This window comes from Physeter macrocephalus, chromosome 10 (genome assembly GCF_002837175.3).
Source record: "Physeter macrocephalus isolate SW-GA chromosome 10, ASM283717v5, whole genome shotgun sequence".
In the NCBI taxonomy this organism is placed as follows: Eukaryota; Metazoa; Chordata; class Mammalia; order Artiodactyla; family Physeteridae; genus Physeter; species Physeter macrocephalus.
Window position 1 is genome coordinate 2,591,844 of NC_041223.1, and position 18,923 is coordinate 2,610,766.

Sequence of the window (18,923 nt, forward strand, 5' to 3'; positions counted from 1 at the left end):
AGTAACCTACATACACCCTGCCATGATACTTTAAATCATCTCTAGATTGCTTATAATACTTAATACAGTGTAAATGCTGTGTAAATAGTTGTAAATACAATGTAAATGCTATGTAAATAGTTGCCAACACTCTGCAAATTCAAGTTTTGTTTTGTGGAATTTTCTGTAATTTTTTTCCAAGTATTTTTAATCCACAGTGGGTTGAATCCAAGGATGCAGAATCCACGGATACGGAGGGTAGACTGTACTACTTTTTTGTTGTGTTGTGACTTAAAAAGCAACATCTCCCACTTACTGGTCTTTTTGTTTGCAGTTTTAGTCTCAAGACTTACTATGTTCTTAGCTATTTGTGCTGCTAGTTGGTCAAGCCAGGTTTTGCGATGTGAACTAAATCCTATAGAATTAATATTTGTGGTTAAAAAAGTTACGGTTTTATGTGCTAAGGAAATGATCCAAAATTTATTCTAATAAATAATAAATTCACTTGTGGAATAGACATCTAAATCTGCCCAGTTCCTAGAGTTTTGAACTCTTTTGCCACACTTTAGAAATTCATTTGCGGTCACCGAATATTTCCTATGTACTTGGTGTTAAATATATGCTGAGCCAAGTGGGCAGGGGCTGCAGCAGAAGATGCAGAAATCGGAACGATGGATAACCAGCAAGGACCTACTCTATAGCACAGCGAACCGTACTCAGTATTTTGCAATGAGCTTTAAGGGACAAGAATCTGGAAAAGAATAGATATGTGTATACATAACCGAATCACTTCACTGTACACCTGAAACTAACACAACATTGTAAATGAGCTATACTTCAATTGAAAAAGGAAAGAAAAGAAAAAGCCACACTTTGAGCCTTCTGGGCCGCTTCCCAGCTGGAGTCGGATGCAGGTCTCCTGGCCTCTTTGGAGCTCGTCTCTCACCTTGCCTGAGCCACCCCTCCCCTGGGTACGAGTCATGAATCACAGTAACTCCCACGTGTCGGGTGAGGTATGAGAACATCTGCAGAAACGATCTTACCTGTTGGGAAGAATGTTACTGCATCATCCTCTCCTGGCAGAGCTTCAGTCTTACTCAGGACAACCAACATTTCTTATGTGAAACCAAGGAGAGAAGAAATGAAGGCAGAAACTTGTGTCTTTATTTAAATTGCTTTCAAGTAAAATAAAACTTGGAGAAGACTTCGAGCTAACTTACTGTGGGGTTCATCTTCCTTTGTTCCTTGGACTTTCGGGGCATCTTGAAGATTGTAGCTGTGGACGGATTTGATTCCACAGGCGGAGGATGAAGGCACGTGCAGCGGGGTGAGGAGAGGCTCTGAACGAGGGAGCAGCCTTTCTAGGGAGCAGAGAGGATCTGAGGCCCTGAGAGCGGCTGAGTGGAGGGAAATAAGGTGAAACGGGGAGGGGGATGAGGACGCGGCCCCCACGGTGGGAGACTGTGGTGAGGCGTCACAGAGCCTGGCGGCCGTGTGTCCCTGAGCTGGCCCGCCCGGGGGGACACCGCACAAGTGTGGTTCAGTGTAGAAAGTGAGTTCTGCGTTTGCTTAGGGTCCCAGCTACGTCTGAGCACACCGGCTTTAAAAGTGGCTTATTCCATGCTGCTCTGGGAGTGGTTTTGGTATTAGAAGCTTTTTAAAAGCCATAACCTCTACAAATAATATACAACCTCAGTCATTTGCTTGAGAGGTTAAATCCCTTCCTGCAAGCACATATAGAAGAAAAGAGTTGAACAGACCTCCAGGGATGTGTCACCACAGTGATATAATTTCAAAAGTTATCAAGGAAAAGCCAGTCTTTTTTTATTTATGCATCTACCCTCTCTGCCCACCCCCACCCCAGATTATTTTGAGACAAATCACAGTCACCGTCTAATTTAGTCCAAAAATATCCTCCCCCAATTTTTTAAGTGGCAAAAATTAAGTAGCGCCAGTACCTACTTAAGGTTGGTAGATGAAATGGATGTGGACAGGTTTATTGTTATTTTAAAATTCTCTGTGGTGAGATCTTGTACCTCCTCGTGTGTGTCCCTCTTGCTGGCCCCCATTTCTCAGTACCAGGAGGTCCCACCTCCTGTGTGTAAAATCCAGCCGAGTTGGGTCTCCGGGGAGGGGAGCCAGCACTGACCCAGCTCCCTGGGGGAGTTGTTGAGATTTCCAGAAGTTCTGTCTTTATACATTTTCAAAATAGGCAAACAGCTATACGGAAATTCAGGCACCGTTTCCTTCTGTGCTGGGTTGTGGAAGAAGCCTGCCCAGGATTCCAGGGTCCAGAGTAAGTGATCGGTCAAAGCGTGGAGGCAGCGGGAGAAATAGCTCAGTCGTGATGATCAGCCATGACCGTGCTCGGTGGTGCAGGTAACGTGCAAAGGTGTAAACTGCCGGCGTTTGGATCTGATTGGGAGTAAGCGTGGAGACTCTCAGTGGTGTTCACAGCACAAGTTCAAACGTGTTATCAGGCGGGGGTCCACGGCGTCTGCTCCCGGTGGGCACGGCCCGGGGACAGCCCCACGGGGAGGGGCAGGGACATCTGGGGTCTACCTGCTCGGGGTAGGTGAGATCTTACCTTCATGACTGTAAACGAGAAGGAGGAATTCGAAGGTGTGAGACAGATGGGGAGCCCCTGAGCATTTGAGGGGCCAAAGGGCAGGGATGGAATTCACCTCCGGAGATTAATCTGCCCCGTTTTATAGGGGAGACCAGGGAAGGGCTGTTCCAGAGCTTCAGGAGAGAAGAGATGGGTAAGGATGGTCCGAAGCTGGTCCAGTTGTCATCTGTGAGCAGTAAATTCCCGTATCGAGGCCAAGCCAGTTGCACTCGGCTTTCTGTCCTCACCTGGAGGGAAGACAAGACAGTGACCTCAGAGAAGCAGAGAGAGCTCGGGGGACAGGTGGGGCCTTAAAACCCGAGAGATCCGAGAACATACGGCACTAAAGCCATGACTAAACGCGGTGGGCTGAAGAAGGGGTCATCGAGGGAGAAGAAAGCATTCTTTTAGACTTAAAACATATTTGCTGAAAAAGAAAAAAGAAAGAAATAGTGGGGGAATGCGGACGAATTCTTCTAGTACGAAGGAAAAAGACACAGAAACTGTGATTGAAAAGAGAAGAAAGTTCCTTAGATCTTCATGTGTCGTGGCGGAGAGTCCATCGCGTTCTTGACGCACCGGGGAGGAAGGGAGCCGATCACTGCCCACACCCGCGGAGGGAACCACCCAGGAGGGCTGAAACCAGGACCCGGTGACACGGGGGGGCTTGTGAACTGAGGGGAACCACGGGGCGGCCTGGGAGCAGGGCTGGGAGGGACCGAAGGTGCCGGGCGGCGGGGGGCTGCGGGTCCCCTCCCCGCCCCCCCCCGGGAACAAGTGAGGGGGGGTTCCACAGGCCTGCCCGGGGCTCTCGGCTTCTTCCCGAGTCCTTGTCAAGCGGGGAGGCGCGTGCTGACACCCACCGGGCGTTGTCTCTCCGCGAGCCGGGCGGCCGAGGGCAGAGCCCGGGCCGAGGGCCCTGGAAGCCGGAGGGGGAGCTCTGGAACCTCAGGGCCTGACCTCTTCGTTTGCCGCAGATACTTTTCACGTATCTGTGTAAGTGTCAGAAATACTTTGTAGAAACACGAGCTGAAACAGTTTGCTTTGGGATCGTGGTGCTTATTTCGGTTCGCCTCGCACTTCTCTCAAGTAGGAGCTCTGTCGGCAAGGAAGCCGTGGGCGCCTCCCTCCCAGGATTCGCTGCTCCGGGCTCCTCGCCGGGCCGCCCCCTGCGAAGGCAGCGGCCCGGTGGGTGCGGTGTGTCCGCGGGCTGCGCAGCCGCCGCCCCCCTCCCTCCCTCCCCGGGACTGCGCGGCAGGGCAGTGCTTCCCTGGCCGCCCGCTGCCCGCTGCCTGGCCAGGCAGGGTTCCCGCTGCGGGCCCGCCGCCTGTGCGTGCCGAGCGCTGCTGTCCTGAAGCAGAGGCGGCAAATCTTCCAATAAGAGCCTTCCGGTTTCGCAGAGGTAACTTGCTGCACGCATTACGTTGCTTTCCTTTTGGAAAATAAGCTATTTATTGCCACGGATGACTCGAAGGGATTGTCTTGGTGAGGAGCTCTCGACATTTCCTGTTTGGGGGCTCGGCGGGGCTGTGAGAGCACTGGTACCCATTCTCTTTATCAGAAAGAAGAACGCTTTCCCCCAAGACAGCACCTCCCCTCGGTGCCCGCGGGCGCTCTGCGGACAGGAGCGCTCCCAGCGCACGTCGCCAAGGGCAAGAGTCCTCGGGCTCTCTTTTGGTTATCGGATGGCCACCTTTCTGAACAGGCACAGTAGGACCGAGTGGCAAATCAAGGCTACTTTTAGTGCAAATGGGGAGGAAACGGTGCCCGCCTCGGAAGCCTGGCTGCAGCCTGCGTGCCCTCGGCCAGCGCGCACCCCGCCCAGCATACCTGCAGGGGCTCTGGAGCTGGCGTCGGCCGGGGGCTCAAGGAGCCCCTCCAGGAGGGTCCCTGGCGGGGGACCAGGCGGCCAGGGCACACCAGGCCGTGGGCTCCGCACGCTGCCCGCCGGGGATGGCAAGAGGGGAAGAGGCTCCGGCCCCGGGGACCAGTGCTTCCCAAGGCCTTTCCCAGCGCAGAGCCCAGCTCTCGGGCCGACCGCCTGGGGCCCTCGACGTGTGTGTGTGCAGAGGACGGAGGCTGAGCACAGGGCGGGGGGCACAGAGGCGCCCAGGTCCCACGGCACCGCCCCGATAGGAAGCGTGTGTCTGACGGGGAGCTGGAAGGAGGTGGCGAGGAAGAGGAGCTGGGAGAGGTCGGGAGGAGGGCTGTCCGGGGCTGGACCACCCCCCCCGGCCCCTTTCCCATGGCTCCCAAAGCCGGGGGCACAGGGGACTGAGGCCTGCTTCTGCGAAGGCTTCGGCCCAAGGTGAGCCTTTGTCCCTCAGCCGAGAGAGGCAGGAACTTCCTGTCTGTACACGCAGAGTCCGAAGGCTTCCCGGGACGGGAGGGGAGGCCGTGTGTCCGGAGATGCTCTGGCGTCTGACCAGCCGACCCCGTCTGAGTCCGTGTCCCGGTAAAATGCTTGCGACCATCAGAATCGCAACAGACAGAGGTTTAGAGGACTGAGCAGTTTCTGAATTTTTCTTGTCTGGGATCAAGGAAAAGATGCAGAGAGATCTGATGAAAGGGAAACGTCACCCTGTCTCCACTGCACTCAAAGAACCAAGAGAGAGATTTGAAAATTTTCCACCTATTACTAGCCGAGTGTTCAAAGAGGGGGAATTCAGGAAATAATGGGATTTAGTATCTGTGGGTTAATTAACTGCTTGTTGTCTGGCGTGACACTAACAGATGAGTGTCACCAGCTGACTTTTCTTACCTGCCCCGAATTTTGGAGAAACATCACTTGGGTTCAGGAGGCCTGCGGCGTTTCCACTGGCGTGTCTCCTCTTCCATCCCCACGTCCCCGCCGTGGCAGGGCCTCCTCCTACTGAACTCTGTGTGCCTTTAGTCTCCGCTGATTATATTTCAAAACCGTTTTCTTCTTTGTTTTTATGTATTCTCTCCAGACAGACGTCAGAATATACACACAACCTGTAATCCCTCAGCTGGTAGGACCCTGCAGAGACCCAGGGGCTGTGTACGTGGCTCCGACTTGTAAGGCAGGATGAGGTGGGCAGGGGCTGCGTCTGGCAGGAAGGCTGATTTCAGACCTTGAGCATCTCCCCCTCCACCGAGCATCGACCTTCCTGATTCTGCCCCGTCTCCCTGTAAATCTGAGCCTTGGAGAACTCTTATCCCGATACAGACCTCGGAGGCTTCACAGATGTGGAAGTAGAAGAAGATCCAGCGCCCCCTGAGATTCCCAGCGTGCGCTGGTCCAGCCCTGACTCTGGCTTGCTGGGCAGCGTCTCCCGTTCAGCCCGTGTCTTCGCCCAGGCTTTGCATTTCTCCCTTCGCTCGGTGGATCCCAGAGCCTAGAGGTGAAGGCAGATGCTGGTGAAGCTGACGTGGCACCCTGAGGCTGTGCGATGCCTTCTCCCATCACGACAGCTTAGCTGGGCTGGTACCGTTGAGCGTGAGTGTCTGTCTTCTGATGTTGAGGAGGGTCACGCTCGGGGGCGGCTGTCGCTCCACTGTCCACACACCGCTGGGGGTGACACCACCTGCCTGGGGATTTCACATCCGGTAATCACGGCTGTTAATAAGAAATGCCTTCTACCTGATGCAGCTGCGGATTGGTGCGCTGTGTCCAGTATCGCGTCGAGGTGGTTGCCAGACGCACCTGCTCTAACGCGCTCCGTGTAGGTGGGACTAGAGGGATGGAGGAGATACGCTCCCTCCACCCGAGTCGTACTTCACTTAAACCTGTCTGACCTTCTACTCTGCGGTGTTGCTGGCAAAAAAGGAAGCAGGAAAATTGCATTGAAGTAGCACTTTGGACACTTAGTGGAATTGTAGAGCAATGCCTTTCATTCCTGTACCATCTGCAGGAACTATACGTTGTCACGTTTCAGCGGTGACAAGTAAAATTTTGGATAAAAGGCTCTCGGAGGTGAGGACCACGCTGTCACGTGGTACACAGTTGCCTGCTTTACCTTGGCAATCTGGATGAGTTAGTGCGTAAGATTATGCTTATGTTTAAAGAGGAATAAGCATTAGAAACTAATCATCTCAAAGTCTGGGAGTCGTTATCTCAGAGTTAAGTAGTATGTTTCAGCCTTTTACTCTGTATTAAGTACCTTTTAATGGTTAGCAATGTACCCCAAAACTTATCGGCATTAAAAAAACAAACACTTCTAATGCCTGTGGCCAGGGCTGTGGTCTCACCTGAAGGCCTGACTGGTGGGGAGTTGCTTCCACGCTCGCTCATGAGACCGTTGGCCTTGGTCCCTCGCCACATGGACCGTTCTGCAGGTCTGAGTTACGGCATGGCCGCTGGCTCCCCCCAGGGCGAGCCATCCAGGGGGTAGCGAGGAAGCACCAAGACGGAAGCCGTCGTCTTTCTGTAACCTACATCCCGTCACTTCTGCTGTATTCTGCATGTTGAAAGCAAGTTACTAGGTCCAGCTGGAATTCAAGGGGAGGGGATTGTACAAGCGGGTAAATGCCAGGGGGCAGGGATCATCTGGGACATTTCGGAGGCTGCCCAGGACACTCCTGCTTAAGACAGGAATTATTCATTTCATGGGGAAAGAGGAGAGAAAGAAAGATCACAGCTAACATCTTCCTTAGAAATCATGTTCCCATATTATTTTGGGTTTTCTTGATGGAGAGGAGGATGATTATTGCCATGATTTTGTCAGTGTTGTGAAAATCCTTAAGGGCGTGAGACCGGAAAAGATGCTTTTTTTGGATCACTCCCGAATCACAAATTCTATAAGCAAATTTCAAGTCTTACGGAGGGTTAATATTCACTGTTGCCTAGATCTTTCTGTAGTCGGCATGAATTGCTTTTACAGTAATAGCATGGATATAAGAAATGCCTTTTAAAAAAATTCCTTTAAACCAACTTAGTCTGCTCTGAGTCCGTTCCCCCGAAACTAGCAAGGGCGGCCCAGAAATTCAGTCCTGTCGTTAACTGTTCTCTTCTTCTTTGCATTTTCCCATCCCAAGCCCCGTCAGGAAACTCCATGGCATTCTTAAACGAGCCAGGAGGACATGTGGGGAGGACTCTCGTCTCCAGTCAGACCTGGTGGAGGAGAAGCACAGCTCGCTTCCCCCAGGGCAGAAAGTGCGAGAGGGAAGCCCCGTCACACGAGTGTCACGTCAGCCAGTGGCCCACCGACCAGAGCAAGTCGTGGGCCGAGCTCAGCATCTCAGGGTGGGGTGGCTGCAGGCGACGGGGCAAAGCGCAGGGCTCCGTGGGCGTTGGGGCCGGTTACCCTCCTGGTTAGTGACACTGGGAGGGCCGCCCTGAGGATGGCACTTGAGCGACGGCACTGACGGGGGAAGAATGTTCTCTGTTTTAAATTTAGCTGGTGGTGCTTTGGTTTGCACGTCTGTGAGCTGGGTGAGTGTGAGCCACCCGGAGGGCTGAGGCTCTGGGCCTGCCCGTGCGAGGGCAGCCCCCAGACCTGGCGACTGCCGGGCCACGCCTCCCAAGGAGGATGTTCTTGAGTGTCTTTAGCTCTCGGGCTTTATACTGAACACTTTCTGTTAGAGTAACTGGTGTGGTTTCTAGTGTCCTGATTGGCCCTGAGTCGTCCACACGCCAACACTGTGCCCGGCTGCGAGGAGGTTCGTGGGTTTGGACGCTCTGTGACCTGGGGATGAAAACGGCCGCAGTCAGGCTGGAAGCAGCGCGTTGTTCTCGGTGCTGAGCCAGCCTGCGAACTTAGGGGCGAAATTCAAAGGGCCCCTAAGCGCGGAGGAAATTCCGAGGGATTTGTGACTGTGCCTTTCTCTTCTGGGCTGTAGGCGGCCTCCTCACCCTGTTTTCTGCAGTTTGTCCAAATGCTCCAGTAACCCTTCGTCATTGCTCCGTGGTCTCACATTCCAGGATCGGTCCCCCAAATCTGGGTTTGCCCCTCTGGCCTTCCAGGGCCCCCATGCTCCCGTGCGCTGTCTGCTTCCGTCAGGGAGATTTTGTTCAGTGGGTAGGTTACTCACTTGCCGCACTTCTCCTGGGCTCCCACGAAAGATCCTGTATTGTTCACACCAAGTACTCGGGATCCCGCATCCAGATCTTCCAGGTTTCGTCATATTCAAACTGTGTAACCAATGGCGTTGCTAGTGTGGTTCCCCCAAGAGTTGTTCGTGATGTTCTGTGTACCCGGCCACTGTCCTTGGCTTATGTTTCTGCCTCTTCACAGTAGGCAGGGTTGCAGTGAGCTCTTTCTGACCCATCCAGGTGGTCCGGAGTGGGGAAATTTTGAAAGCTGCTGTCTATACAGAACTGTGCATTCTTCTGATATATTTTGTTGACTAAATGACATGAAATCTGGCCGGGGTGCCTGTTCTGTGAAGAGGCCTGAGAGTTTAGATTTCACACAGATACATGCAACACCAAAGAGTTTCGGTATGAATTATAGATTCAGCTATGGTTCGATCATGTTAAAACAAAATAGCAGGACAGCAGACTATTTTCATTGAGTTGATATCTGCAGCAGTTTTTCATCCTCACGTTAAAACATTTTTAATCGTGGTAAACTACGCATAACGTAAGATTTACCGTCCTAACCGTTTTTCAGTGTCCAGTTTAGTGGGGTTAAGTGCATTCATATTGTTGTATGCAGCAATTCATATTGTTGCAATGCAGCCTTCGTTAGGTTTGGTACTAGTGCGTGTAGACGCACAGGAGAAAGCCCAGTGCCATGATCACCACCCATCTCCTCATGCATCTCTTTCTCATGCAGAGCTGAAACTCCGCGCCCATTAAACAGTAACTCCCATGTCCCTCCCCCTGGCCCCTGGCACCCATCCTGCTACCGATACTTTCTGTCTCTGAAGCTGGTGACTCTCAGTAATTGTCCTTTGTGACTGACTGACTTCACTGAGCATAATGTCTTCAGGGTTCGTCCATGTTGTAGCAGGTGTCGGAATGTATTTCCTTTTTAAGACTGAATAACACTCCACTGTATGCATGGACCACACTTTGTTTATCCACTCATCTGTCGATGGGCGTGAGCTGCTTCCCCCTTTTGGCAACAGGGAATAATGCTGCTATGAATGTGGCTGTGCAGATGTCTCTTTGGGACTCTGCTTTCAATTCTTTGGGGTATATATATCCAGAAGTGGGATTTCTGGATCATATAATAATTCTATGTTTAATTTTTTGAGTACCTGCCATACTGTTTCCAGAGCAGCTGTACCATTTTATATCCCCACCAACTGTGCACAAGAGTTCTGATTTCTCTACGTCCTCACCAACACTCGTTATTTTTCTGTTTTGTTTTTTTTTCTTTATTATAGCCATTCTAGTAGGTGTGAGGTGGTATTTTCAAAGTGGCTTTGATTTGGATTTCCCTAGTGATTAACAATGTTGAGCGTCTTTTCACGTGCTTGTTAGCCATTTGTCTATCTTCTTTGGAAAGTTTATCCTCATGTTTGACAAATGAAAACAAAATATATTGGCATTTTAAAATGGTGCTTAATAGCACTTCTACGGATCAGACAAATGTCAGATCCAGATACCTGACTGACCATTTAACCGAATGGAACATTACTGACGTCAGCATTAAGAGGGATTGGTCTAGAAACCATCAACAACATTTAAAGAGTGCCCCTGTGGCCTGTGTCCCCGGGAAGATGCCACATGACCTGCTGTCTCTCTGACGTACAGGAGAACATGCAGAGCCTAGTGGACGTGGGTGACCCAGGCATGCCTTACAGAGCGAGTCTCCAATTTTAGAGCTCTTGCCAAGGTCATGAACTTCTGACAAGGGTTCAGCTTTTTTCTTCCGTCATTTCTGGCTCCGTCAGCTGGAAGGAGATTGCCTTTCAATCACCCTTCTCTTTTGGGACCGCTAATCACTGCTCTTTTCAGCTCACAGGCCCACGGGAGGATAAAGTGGACGACGAGCCCTCTTGATGTTTCCCACTTTGATGTAAGCCGTGCGTGTGGAATCAGGCTCAGCACCCTGACTCGAGGCAGGTTCTCAGGGCTGTGAATTTCTTCTCTGAATTCCCCCCAGCGGCAGCCGGGCGGCGCCAGCCAAGCAGGGTCACAGCTGCTCTGTTCTGAGCCTCTCCTGCTCCTGCAAAGGTCCCTGCTTTCTCCCTCCCTCAGCTTCCTTCTTGGTGACGTGGGGACAGAAAACCAAAGCAGTCCCCAAGCGAAGCTCGGAACAGGTTCTGAGGGATGCGCTTTTCGTTCCACCCTGGGTTTTGGTTGGGGCTTTGCCTCCAGCTCGCTGCGTGATCTTAGAAAGTAACTTCCTGCCTCTGGTCTTGTTCCGAATGAGGGTTGCACCAGCTCTGGGCTCTCCCAGAGTGTAAATGTGCCTCTGAATGCTTCTGCGCGTGTGCTTGGTTTCTGTACTTGATTCTTGCTTGAACTGTGATTGTCTGCACGAATGGGGACGGCCCCCTGGAGGTTTCCCAGAGGAGAGAGTGGGACTGAGCTCCCGGAGTTTTTGCCGGAGGTTTTGTCTGACCGCTGCTGCAATGCAGCCTTCGTTAGGTTTGGTAATAGTGCGTGTAGACGCACAGGAGAAAGCCCAGTGCCATGATCACCACCCATCTCCTCATGCATCTCTTTCTCATGCAGAGCTGAAACTCCGCGCCCATTAAACAGTAACTCCCATGTCCCTCCTGACCGCTGCTGCAATGCAGCCTTCGTTAGGTTTGGTAATAGTGCGTGTAGACGCACAGGAGAAAGCCCAGTGCCAGTTGCAAAGGGTTTTATAACGTACTTTGATTCCTGTAAGCCTTTCCTTTGTATTCTTAACACCGGTTGAGGGACGCCGTGCCTGGAGTGCCCTGTAAATTCAACCACCGTGTGTGTGCCTCACGGCAGATCCCGGGGCTCTCCGTCACCTGCCGCAGCATCATCCGGGGCCGTTTCTCTGCGCACCTGCCCTGTAGATTTTGTTCTGTTTGCAAAGCAGAACCCACCTGAGCATCTCAGCAGCTGTGAGACTGCAGGCTGGTTTTATTTAGTGTTGATCTTCTGAGTATAAATGGATACACTTAAGAGGTGTACTGCTTTTCCTTCCTGGAGAATCCCATAAACAGATGACTCTTTTCAGCACTCTGGTAGCTTCCACACTCCCCATGTTTCCAATGATCTAGAACTCGTCTGCTTTATTAAAAAAAGAAATCTTTTTGAAAGCTATTTCAAATACAGATGGCTATACCAAAATTTGGTAATAGATGGTTCTATAGAATCGTTCTTATATCCATTCGTCACATTTATTAATCATGTGCTGTGGGCCAGGTAGCTAGGTATTTCGACAGACTCAGGTCTCAGTACAGCACAGCTGGGACATGCAGGCCTCGTGGGTGGACGGTTCATGGGCTAACTGCTGTGGCTTCACGTTCAGTGCCGTGATAAGAAACAAATGAAGGGCTTTGTGCCAGCTGGCTAGGTGCCTGTCAAGGCAGGGCACCAAACCACCCTGTGTAGATGAGTCAGGAGAACAGCAGGACAGGCGGACGTGACAGCATGAGCAAAGGCCCTGAGGCACAGAGGAGAGTGGGCCTTGGAGACGCGCACCAGTTGTTGGAGGCGGTGGTGCCGAAAACAGAAGCTAGAATGTCAGATAAAATAATACCCACAAAGCGCCACGTGGGACATGCACGTCTGAGCCCACGGGACAGGAATCCGGGAGAGCGACGTGCTCAGACTTACGCAGGCAGGTTGGAGGGAGGAGGGTATTTAATGAGGTCTCTGTGCTCCTCAGGGAAGAGCTGGAGAGCTGCAGAGGAATGCGGGTGAGAATTGGAGAAATTTACGGTAGTAACATTATATTATTGGCATAAAAATATTGGGCCCTCTAGCTTACGTTTATTAAACTAAGGATTAAAATAGGGCCGTTATTCTCAACTGGATATGGAATCCCACAGCGTCATTTGTGGAAACATGCTACAGGCTCGTGAGGTAGACATGACCCCGGCTGTACCGGGGAGGAGGTGAGGGTCCAGAGGCGTCCAGCGCTTTGGCCAAGGTCACACCGCTGTGCGGCTGAACCACGACTGGGCCTTGGTAACTGGTTATAATTTCTATTCATTTACCATCTTTTTTTAGTATGTATGCCTGCTGGCTGGTATAGAAGAAGCCAAAAAGCTAGGCTGTATTGAATTTTGTATGCGGATAGTGGGGATAGAGGGGAGGGTTCACGCTCCAGACATCCACAGGCCTGTGGAAAGGTCTGCTGGAAATTCCAGCAGCTAATTTTGGGTACATACACTTTGGCCAGAAGGGACCATGCTGTAGCCTTAAGTAAAAGATTGATTTGCAAAGTTTGACACGGGCTGCTTGCATTGGTGATCAACCAGTGATCAGTAAGATATTGTTAAACATCCATTTGGTCTTTACCATTTTGTTGTCGTGGTGACCCAGTGCTGGCATGGGGCCCTCTGGTTCCCGCCAGGTCGGAACCCAGAGCGAACACTCTCGCCTTAAAGGTCTTCCTGAGGCTGACGGCTCGGGTTGTTGCTGCCCCTCGTCAGTCACGGGGGTGACCACCTTCCCCTGCCAAGCACGGCCAGCATGACTGTACAGCCCAGAGGAAGCAGAGACGCCAAGATGAGCCCAGGCGCCCCCCTCGTCCACCACAACCGCTGGGGCACCCAGAACCCTGGAGAGCAACAGCTTCTGTCTCTGCATCAGCCCAGCCCAGCCGGGAGTTCAGAGACCTCGCCCTCCAGTCCGCATGGGACAGTCCCTCGATGACCTCCTGTGCTTTTCCCACCCTGGCGCTGGGCCGTGAGAGCACAGCAGAGCGGAGAGCAAAGCAGCATGACCGCAGTGTTGTTGATCCATACGTGGCAGCACAGTCAGTACCGTCCAGCCTGAAATGGTAGCCGTGGAGGGAAGTGAACGGGACACCCGTTGACAGGTGTAGGAATCCCGTTGATACACCTGTTGGCAAGGTGGGCTTCCAGAGGGGCTCCACCACGGACAGGAAGTGTCCTCTCATCCTCCCGCATCCTTCCTAAACCTGTGTGTCCAATTTTTCCGTACACAACTGAGTACGTGACAGAGAAGGGTGCATAAGGTGAGCCAGGCCAGGCATCTTTGGTGATCGTGTGGCATCTTTGGTGATCGTGCGGCCATGATTTGGGGTTCAGACGTTTGCTCTTGATCTCAGAAAGCGAACTAGTAGAGAGCTGTGAGGACACACTTGGAAATCGGTCCCACCTCGAGATTTGCTTCTGGCTGCTGTTCTTCACGTGCTGTTGTGTGGATGGCATTGGACCCGAGTTCAAGAGCCTGGGCTCCGTCCGCAGATGGTCTTAAGTGTACCAGGGTCCTTAAGCCTCGGTTTCTTCATATGCAAAATAAGACATTTGCTGAAAGCAGCGGGCCCCAGCCTTCTAATCACCTTTGTCATGATGTTTCCATGTTTTCGAAGACTTTTGTATCAAAACTAATAAGCAAAATATATTTTCAGAGAACTTTCATTATTCAAACACATAAGTGCCAAATTCTGATCAGGATAAGTCACCCGTTTGTACCCTGCCAAGTAGCTATAACTGTAGCCAAAAGCATAGAGACTTATCTCTTTTGTCAGTTTTACCATGGGAAAAAGTTTTATAAGAGACTTTTCAAAATCTGAAAATCTGGGAACCGATTACTGCTTAAGAAAGCACACAGGGGTCCCAAGAATAACTTTCTTTGTCCGGTTTCTAAAGCTTCTTCTGGTGTCAAAAGTCTATGATTGAGGGACTTCTGTGGCCGTCCGGTGGTGAAGACTCCACGCTTCCTCTGTAGGGGGTGCGGGTTTGATCCCTGGTCCGGATCAAACTAAGATCCCGCATGCCACGCAGCACAGCCAAAAAGAAAAAAACAAAATTCTGTGATCAGTGCAAAAAAATCCAAAAGACCTTATTATTTTCAAAAAATTTTTTAATACAGCAGGTTCTTGTTAGTTACCCATTTTATACATATTAGTGTATATATGTCAATCCCCAAAGGCCTTACTTTTTAGAGCGGTTTTAGATCACAGCAAGGCTGAGAGGAAGGTGCAGAGGTTTTCGATGTGCCCACTGCCTTCAGGCATGTACAGCCTCCTCCACTGGTAGCATCTCCATCAGTGTAAGCTGATGGACTTACGTCGACACGCTGAACTCACCAAGGTCCACAGTGTACCAGTTACCCAGAGTCCATAGCCCATTGGGGTTCACTCTCAGTGTTGCAGTCTATTAAAAATAGTAAAATTCTCAAGGTATAAAGATAAACTCGATGGATGAATGGGTAGAGAAGATGTGGTACGTAAGTACAGTGGCATGTTGCTCAGCCATAGAGAGGAACACAGTTGGGTCACATCTGTAGAGACGTGGATGGAGCTAGAGGCTGTCATGCAGGGCGAAGTAAGTTGGAAAGAGAAAAACAAATATCGTATGTTAACGCATAGATGTGGAACCTAGAAAAATGGTACAGGTGAACCGGTTTGCAGGGCAGAAATAGAGACACAGATGCAGAGAACAAACGTATGGACACCAAGGGGGGAAAGTGGGGGTGGTGTGATGAATTGGGAGATTGGGATTGACATGTAGACACTGATGTGTATAAAATGGATAACTAATAAGAACCTGCTGTATGAAATAAATGAATATAATTTTTAAAAAATTAAAAAATAATTAACTCATTACTGTTATACTTTGGGGAAGGATGAAGCTAAAATGGAAAAGGAAAAGTTGACTTTTGTGTAGGCACCACCGTCTCAGGCCCAACGTTATGAAATTGGGGAATGAATTCCTTATTCTGGAAAGTAAGGGAGTCAAATGAGGACTGCATCCCCTCATCGCATCTCTCCGCCTAACCCCAGATCTAGGAGGTGCTGTCAGTTGTAATGTCTCCTCTTTTTCTAGTCCAGCCACCGTGGAATAATCTCTCACAAATACCACGTAACAGGCCATTTTCTTCTTCTATAGGTTCTAAAATATAATATACAAAATTGTAATTTTTATTTAGAAATAGACAACATTTTGGAAATTTAATGTGACTCAGCCTGATAATTTGTTTACTATACCATTCAAGATTCTTTACCGATGGCTTTGCAATTCCTATTCTTAAACAAGTAAAACACAATGAAACAAAATAAAACAAAAGTGGGTGTATGTGCGTAAGTATTGTGTGTGTGTGTGTGTGTGTGTGTGTGTGTGTATTCCTCAATCTCTCAAGGTCAGGCCCTTTAAAGCATCTTTTAAAGTTCACATTTGATACTGAGTATTTGTATGAGTGGTTCTAAGAACATTTTATTCGTAAGTGAATATCCCAAACATTGGCCGTGACTCTTGTCTCTCTTACACTGTGTTTATTTTCCATTTACTGGTGGCACTGGGCTTTGTAGGAAGAGGCATAATGCCCTGTTTGTTGCCAAGGTTTACTCAGAGTGACGGCCAGTAGAGACAGAAACAGAAACATCATGGTGATGTTCGTTATGGCCTTGGAAGCTGAACAGAACAAGGGAAATTAAATCAAGTTCAAGCGTGATGCTAAAAAGAGTGGCCTGCGCCATTTGCTACGTGCAGATGGACAAGTAGGATACTAAGAGTTCTAACAAGTTTCCTCTATAAATATAAAGTTTACAAAGCATTTTCAACCGTTACTGAACTTTCCAGAAAACCTATGAGTTGGGTAGAGCTTGTCCTGTTTTACGCGTAATAAAACTGAGACATCTCTCGTCCAAGTAGTCTGTTTAAGGACCCACAGCTAACGGATCACCAATTTGGAGCTTAAAGGCCGGCCTGGACAGGGAATCTTCTGCCGTTTGCTGATACTGAATTCCTCCCTTTCAGCAGTGAATGAGTCCAGCGCCACATGCTGGTTTCCTGGCGCTCAAGCCAGGCGCCGTGGCCGTGTTCCCGTTCTGTCTTCGGGGACTCTCCTCCCCGCTGGCACCCCTCCTCCAAAGCCCTTTCAGGAGGAGGTGAGGACCTCCAGCACCTGCTTCTCGTCCGGGTGCTGTTCTAGGCGATGCAGGTTCCTTGAAGGACGGTGGGAGTCATTATTCTAACCACCCAGAAAAGAAGATACTCCTTTTGGAGCAACAAAGGGGGGTGCCCCTTTCATGCCGCCCATCCTTTGGGGCATCCCCGGAGCAGCCCTCAACGTGGTGGGGAAGCCACCTGGTCTCTGCATTTTCAGGGGTGAGCTCCGGGTTTTGGGGGTGAGGGGGGCAGCAGGGGCCCCGAGCATCACAGCTGCAGACCGCAAGGCCCTCCTACTCCCCCAGGGCTGTCTTTTCAAACTGCATCAGTAGCTCCCCGGTGAAGCCTAGCGTGTCAGAGGAAAGATTTCATCCTTACGGGCAAGTCCAGCGAGGACGGTTATCCATCGGTTTTTGTTTCATGACAGTGTTTCAGTTCAGATCCCTGGTGGGGAAGCAGTGGACATGCCAGTTTTCTGTTAATGTACTATTCTCCTCAGGCTGCCATAGCAAAGTGCCTCAGACTGGGCGGATAAAACAGCAGACGTTTATTTCTCGAAGTTCCGGAGGCTGCAAGTCCAAGACCAAGATGTCGGCAGGGCTGGTTTCTTGTGAGGCCTCTCTCCTCCGCTTGCAGTCGGCCGCCTTCTTGTTGCCTCTTCTCTTGGTCCTCCCTCTGGGCAACAGCGTCCCTGGTGTCTGGGTCCAAATTTCCTCTTCTTATAAGGACACCGGTCAGATGGGGTCAGGGCCCACCCTAGGGGCCTCGTTTTAACTTAGTCACCTCTTTAAAGGCTCTGTCTCCAAATACAGTCACATTCTGAGGTCCTGAGAGTTAGAACTTCAACATCTGAATTTGAGAGATGGCTACAGTTAAGCCCATAACAGTTACTTTTGTTGAACGGGTTGTGATGAAATGTTGGATTTATACACAAAGTCAGAGAGCCCAGGTATGTGCTACACGAGTCACGTTCCTGTGCCCCCAACACTCTGTCTGGTTACACTCAGGCATTCAGTGATGTCGCCGTGTTGAGCTTATTTTCTGTTTGCTTCCACATTTACACTGAGTGCAGTGAGCCAGGCAGGCACAGATGGTTCTGCATGAGGATGGACTGGTTCCAGACGGAATATTTGTTCACCTGTTGTGCTTACATTAAGAAATCAGTCTTCTCTTTTGTATTTCATTTTTGGTCTCTTTCCATATTTCTGCATGCCCGGACCTGGTGTTAATTGATTGATGTTGATACATAAACAACCCCTCGTAATGCTAAGTGACGCTTTCCAAATATGGAAACAGGGGGGTTGGGCTTGCAGGCAGAGCTGTGCCTATAGCCCCACCCCCGAAAGCAGACAACTCACTGGAGTCCTGTAATCTGCAATCTGACAAGTCTCCGTATCCCGGGGAGCCAGCCACCTCTCACCACTCCTGCATCAGATGTGGCCATTGCCTGCCAACTGAGAGCTAAATTACCTCCCCCAAAAGCCTTCGCCCCACCTTTGCATCACATATTAGAATGGCAACATCCCAGAAAGAGGAGGACCAAAGAATTAAATTCATGTGAAGCAATGAATTGTACACCTGTGATAATCTTAAAAGAGAAAAAAGTAATTTGGTAAAATCTAAGGTGTTTGTAAGCTTAAGGTAGTAAATAGTTAGAAATATTTGTAAGATGATAAAGAAAACCTGTCTTCTTCACATAAGGCAGCACTGTTAAGTCAGGAGCAAGGCAAGGATTCCCACAAGCCCCGCTAAGAATTCGAGTCAGTGAGGTACTGCACAGGAGTGAGACAGCCTGAAGTAGTTCTTTAATGCTTAGTGTGTAATGAAAGAATCCTCAAAATTGGGGGAGACATATACGATCAGTAAGTCATGTTGGAAAGCTGAGTATGAGGCATGAAGATCCTCACTTTATAATGTGCTCCCAAACCAACTCCAGACAGGCTATAGTTAAAGAGAAATTACTACATCATAAAGAAATGAAAATATCGTTGAGTATTTAACTGATCTCAGAATGGGTAAGGGCTTTCAAAGCATATAATGGAAAGGAAGGAAAAAAATCTCACAAAAAGAGATCATTTGATTTGACTTACTAAAATATTGAGAACTGAATAATTTGATATTATATGTTAAATTTTATAAATAAGATGATAAAGCAATAGACTAGGAAAATATATATACCCAAACTTTGATAAAGGGCTAATTCCTTAATATATAAAGAACTCTTGGAGGGCTTCCCTGGTGGCGAGTCCGCCTGCCGATGCAGGGGACACGGGTTCGTGTCCCGGTCCGGGAAGATCCCACATGCCGCGGAGCCGCTGGGCCCGAGAGCTATGGCCGCTGAGCCTGCGCGTCCGGAGCCTGTGCTCTGCAACGGGAGAGGCCACAACAGTGAGAGGCCCGCGTACCGCAAAAA

General features: G+C 50.0%; 1 protein-coding gene and 2 long non-coding RNA genes across 3 annotated transcripts in view; 2 read left to right on the top strand and 1 right to left on the bottom strand.

The window, feature by feature from the left end:
• Window positions 1–1,683: 1,683 nt before the first annotated feature.
• On the bottom strand, window positions 1,684–3,597 carry LOC114487023 (uncharacterized). The gene is made up of 3 exons (XR_003681592.1): window positions 3,451–3,597; window positions 2,567–2,835; window positions 1,684–2,394 (listed from the first exon to the last, which is right to left on the bottom strand). It is a non-coding gene; the product is annotated as an uncharacterized lncRNA (long non-coding RNA).
• Window positions 3,598–6,395: 2,798 nt separating this feature from the next.
• Window positions 6,396–18,923, top strand: part of RPS6KA2 (ribosomal protein S6 kinase A2) — a 215,722-nt gene continuing 203,194 nt past the window's right edge. Inside the window, exon 1 of the mRNA XM_028494765.2 lies at window positions 6,396–6,524. Within this exon, the coding sequence (XP_028350566.1) occupies window positions 6,435–6,524 (90 nt within the window). The 5' untranslated portion in view covers window positions 6,396–6,434. The remainder of the gene's footprint in view (window positions 6,525–18,923) is intronic.
• LOC129392450 (uncharacterized) overlaps window positions 10,181–18,923 on the top strand; it is a 16,772-nt gene continuing 8,029 nt past the window's right edge. Inside the window, exon 1 of the long non-coding RNA XR_008618314.1 lies at window positions 10,181–10,518. This is a non-coding gene — a long non-coding RNA (uncharacterized lncRNA). The remainder of the gene's footprint in view (window positions 10,519–18,923) is intronic.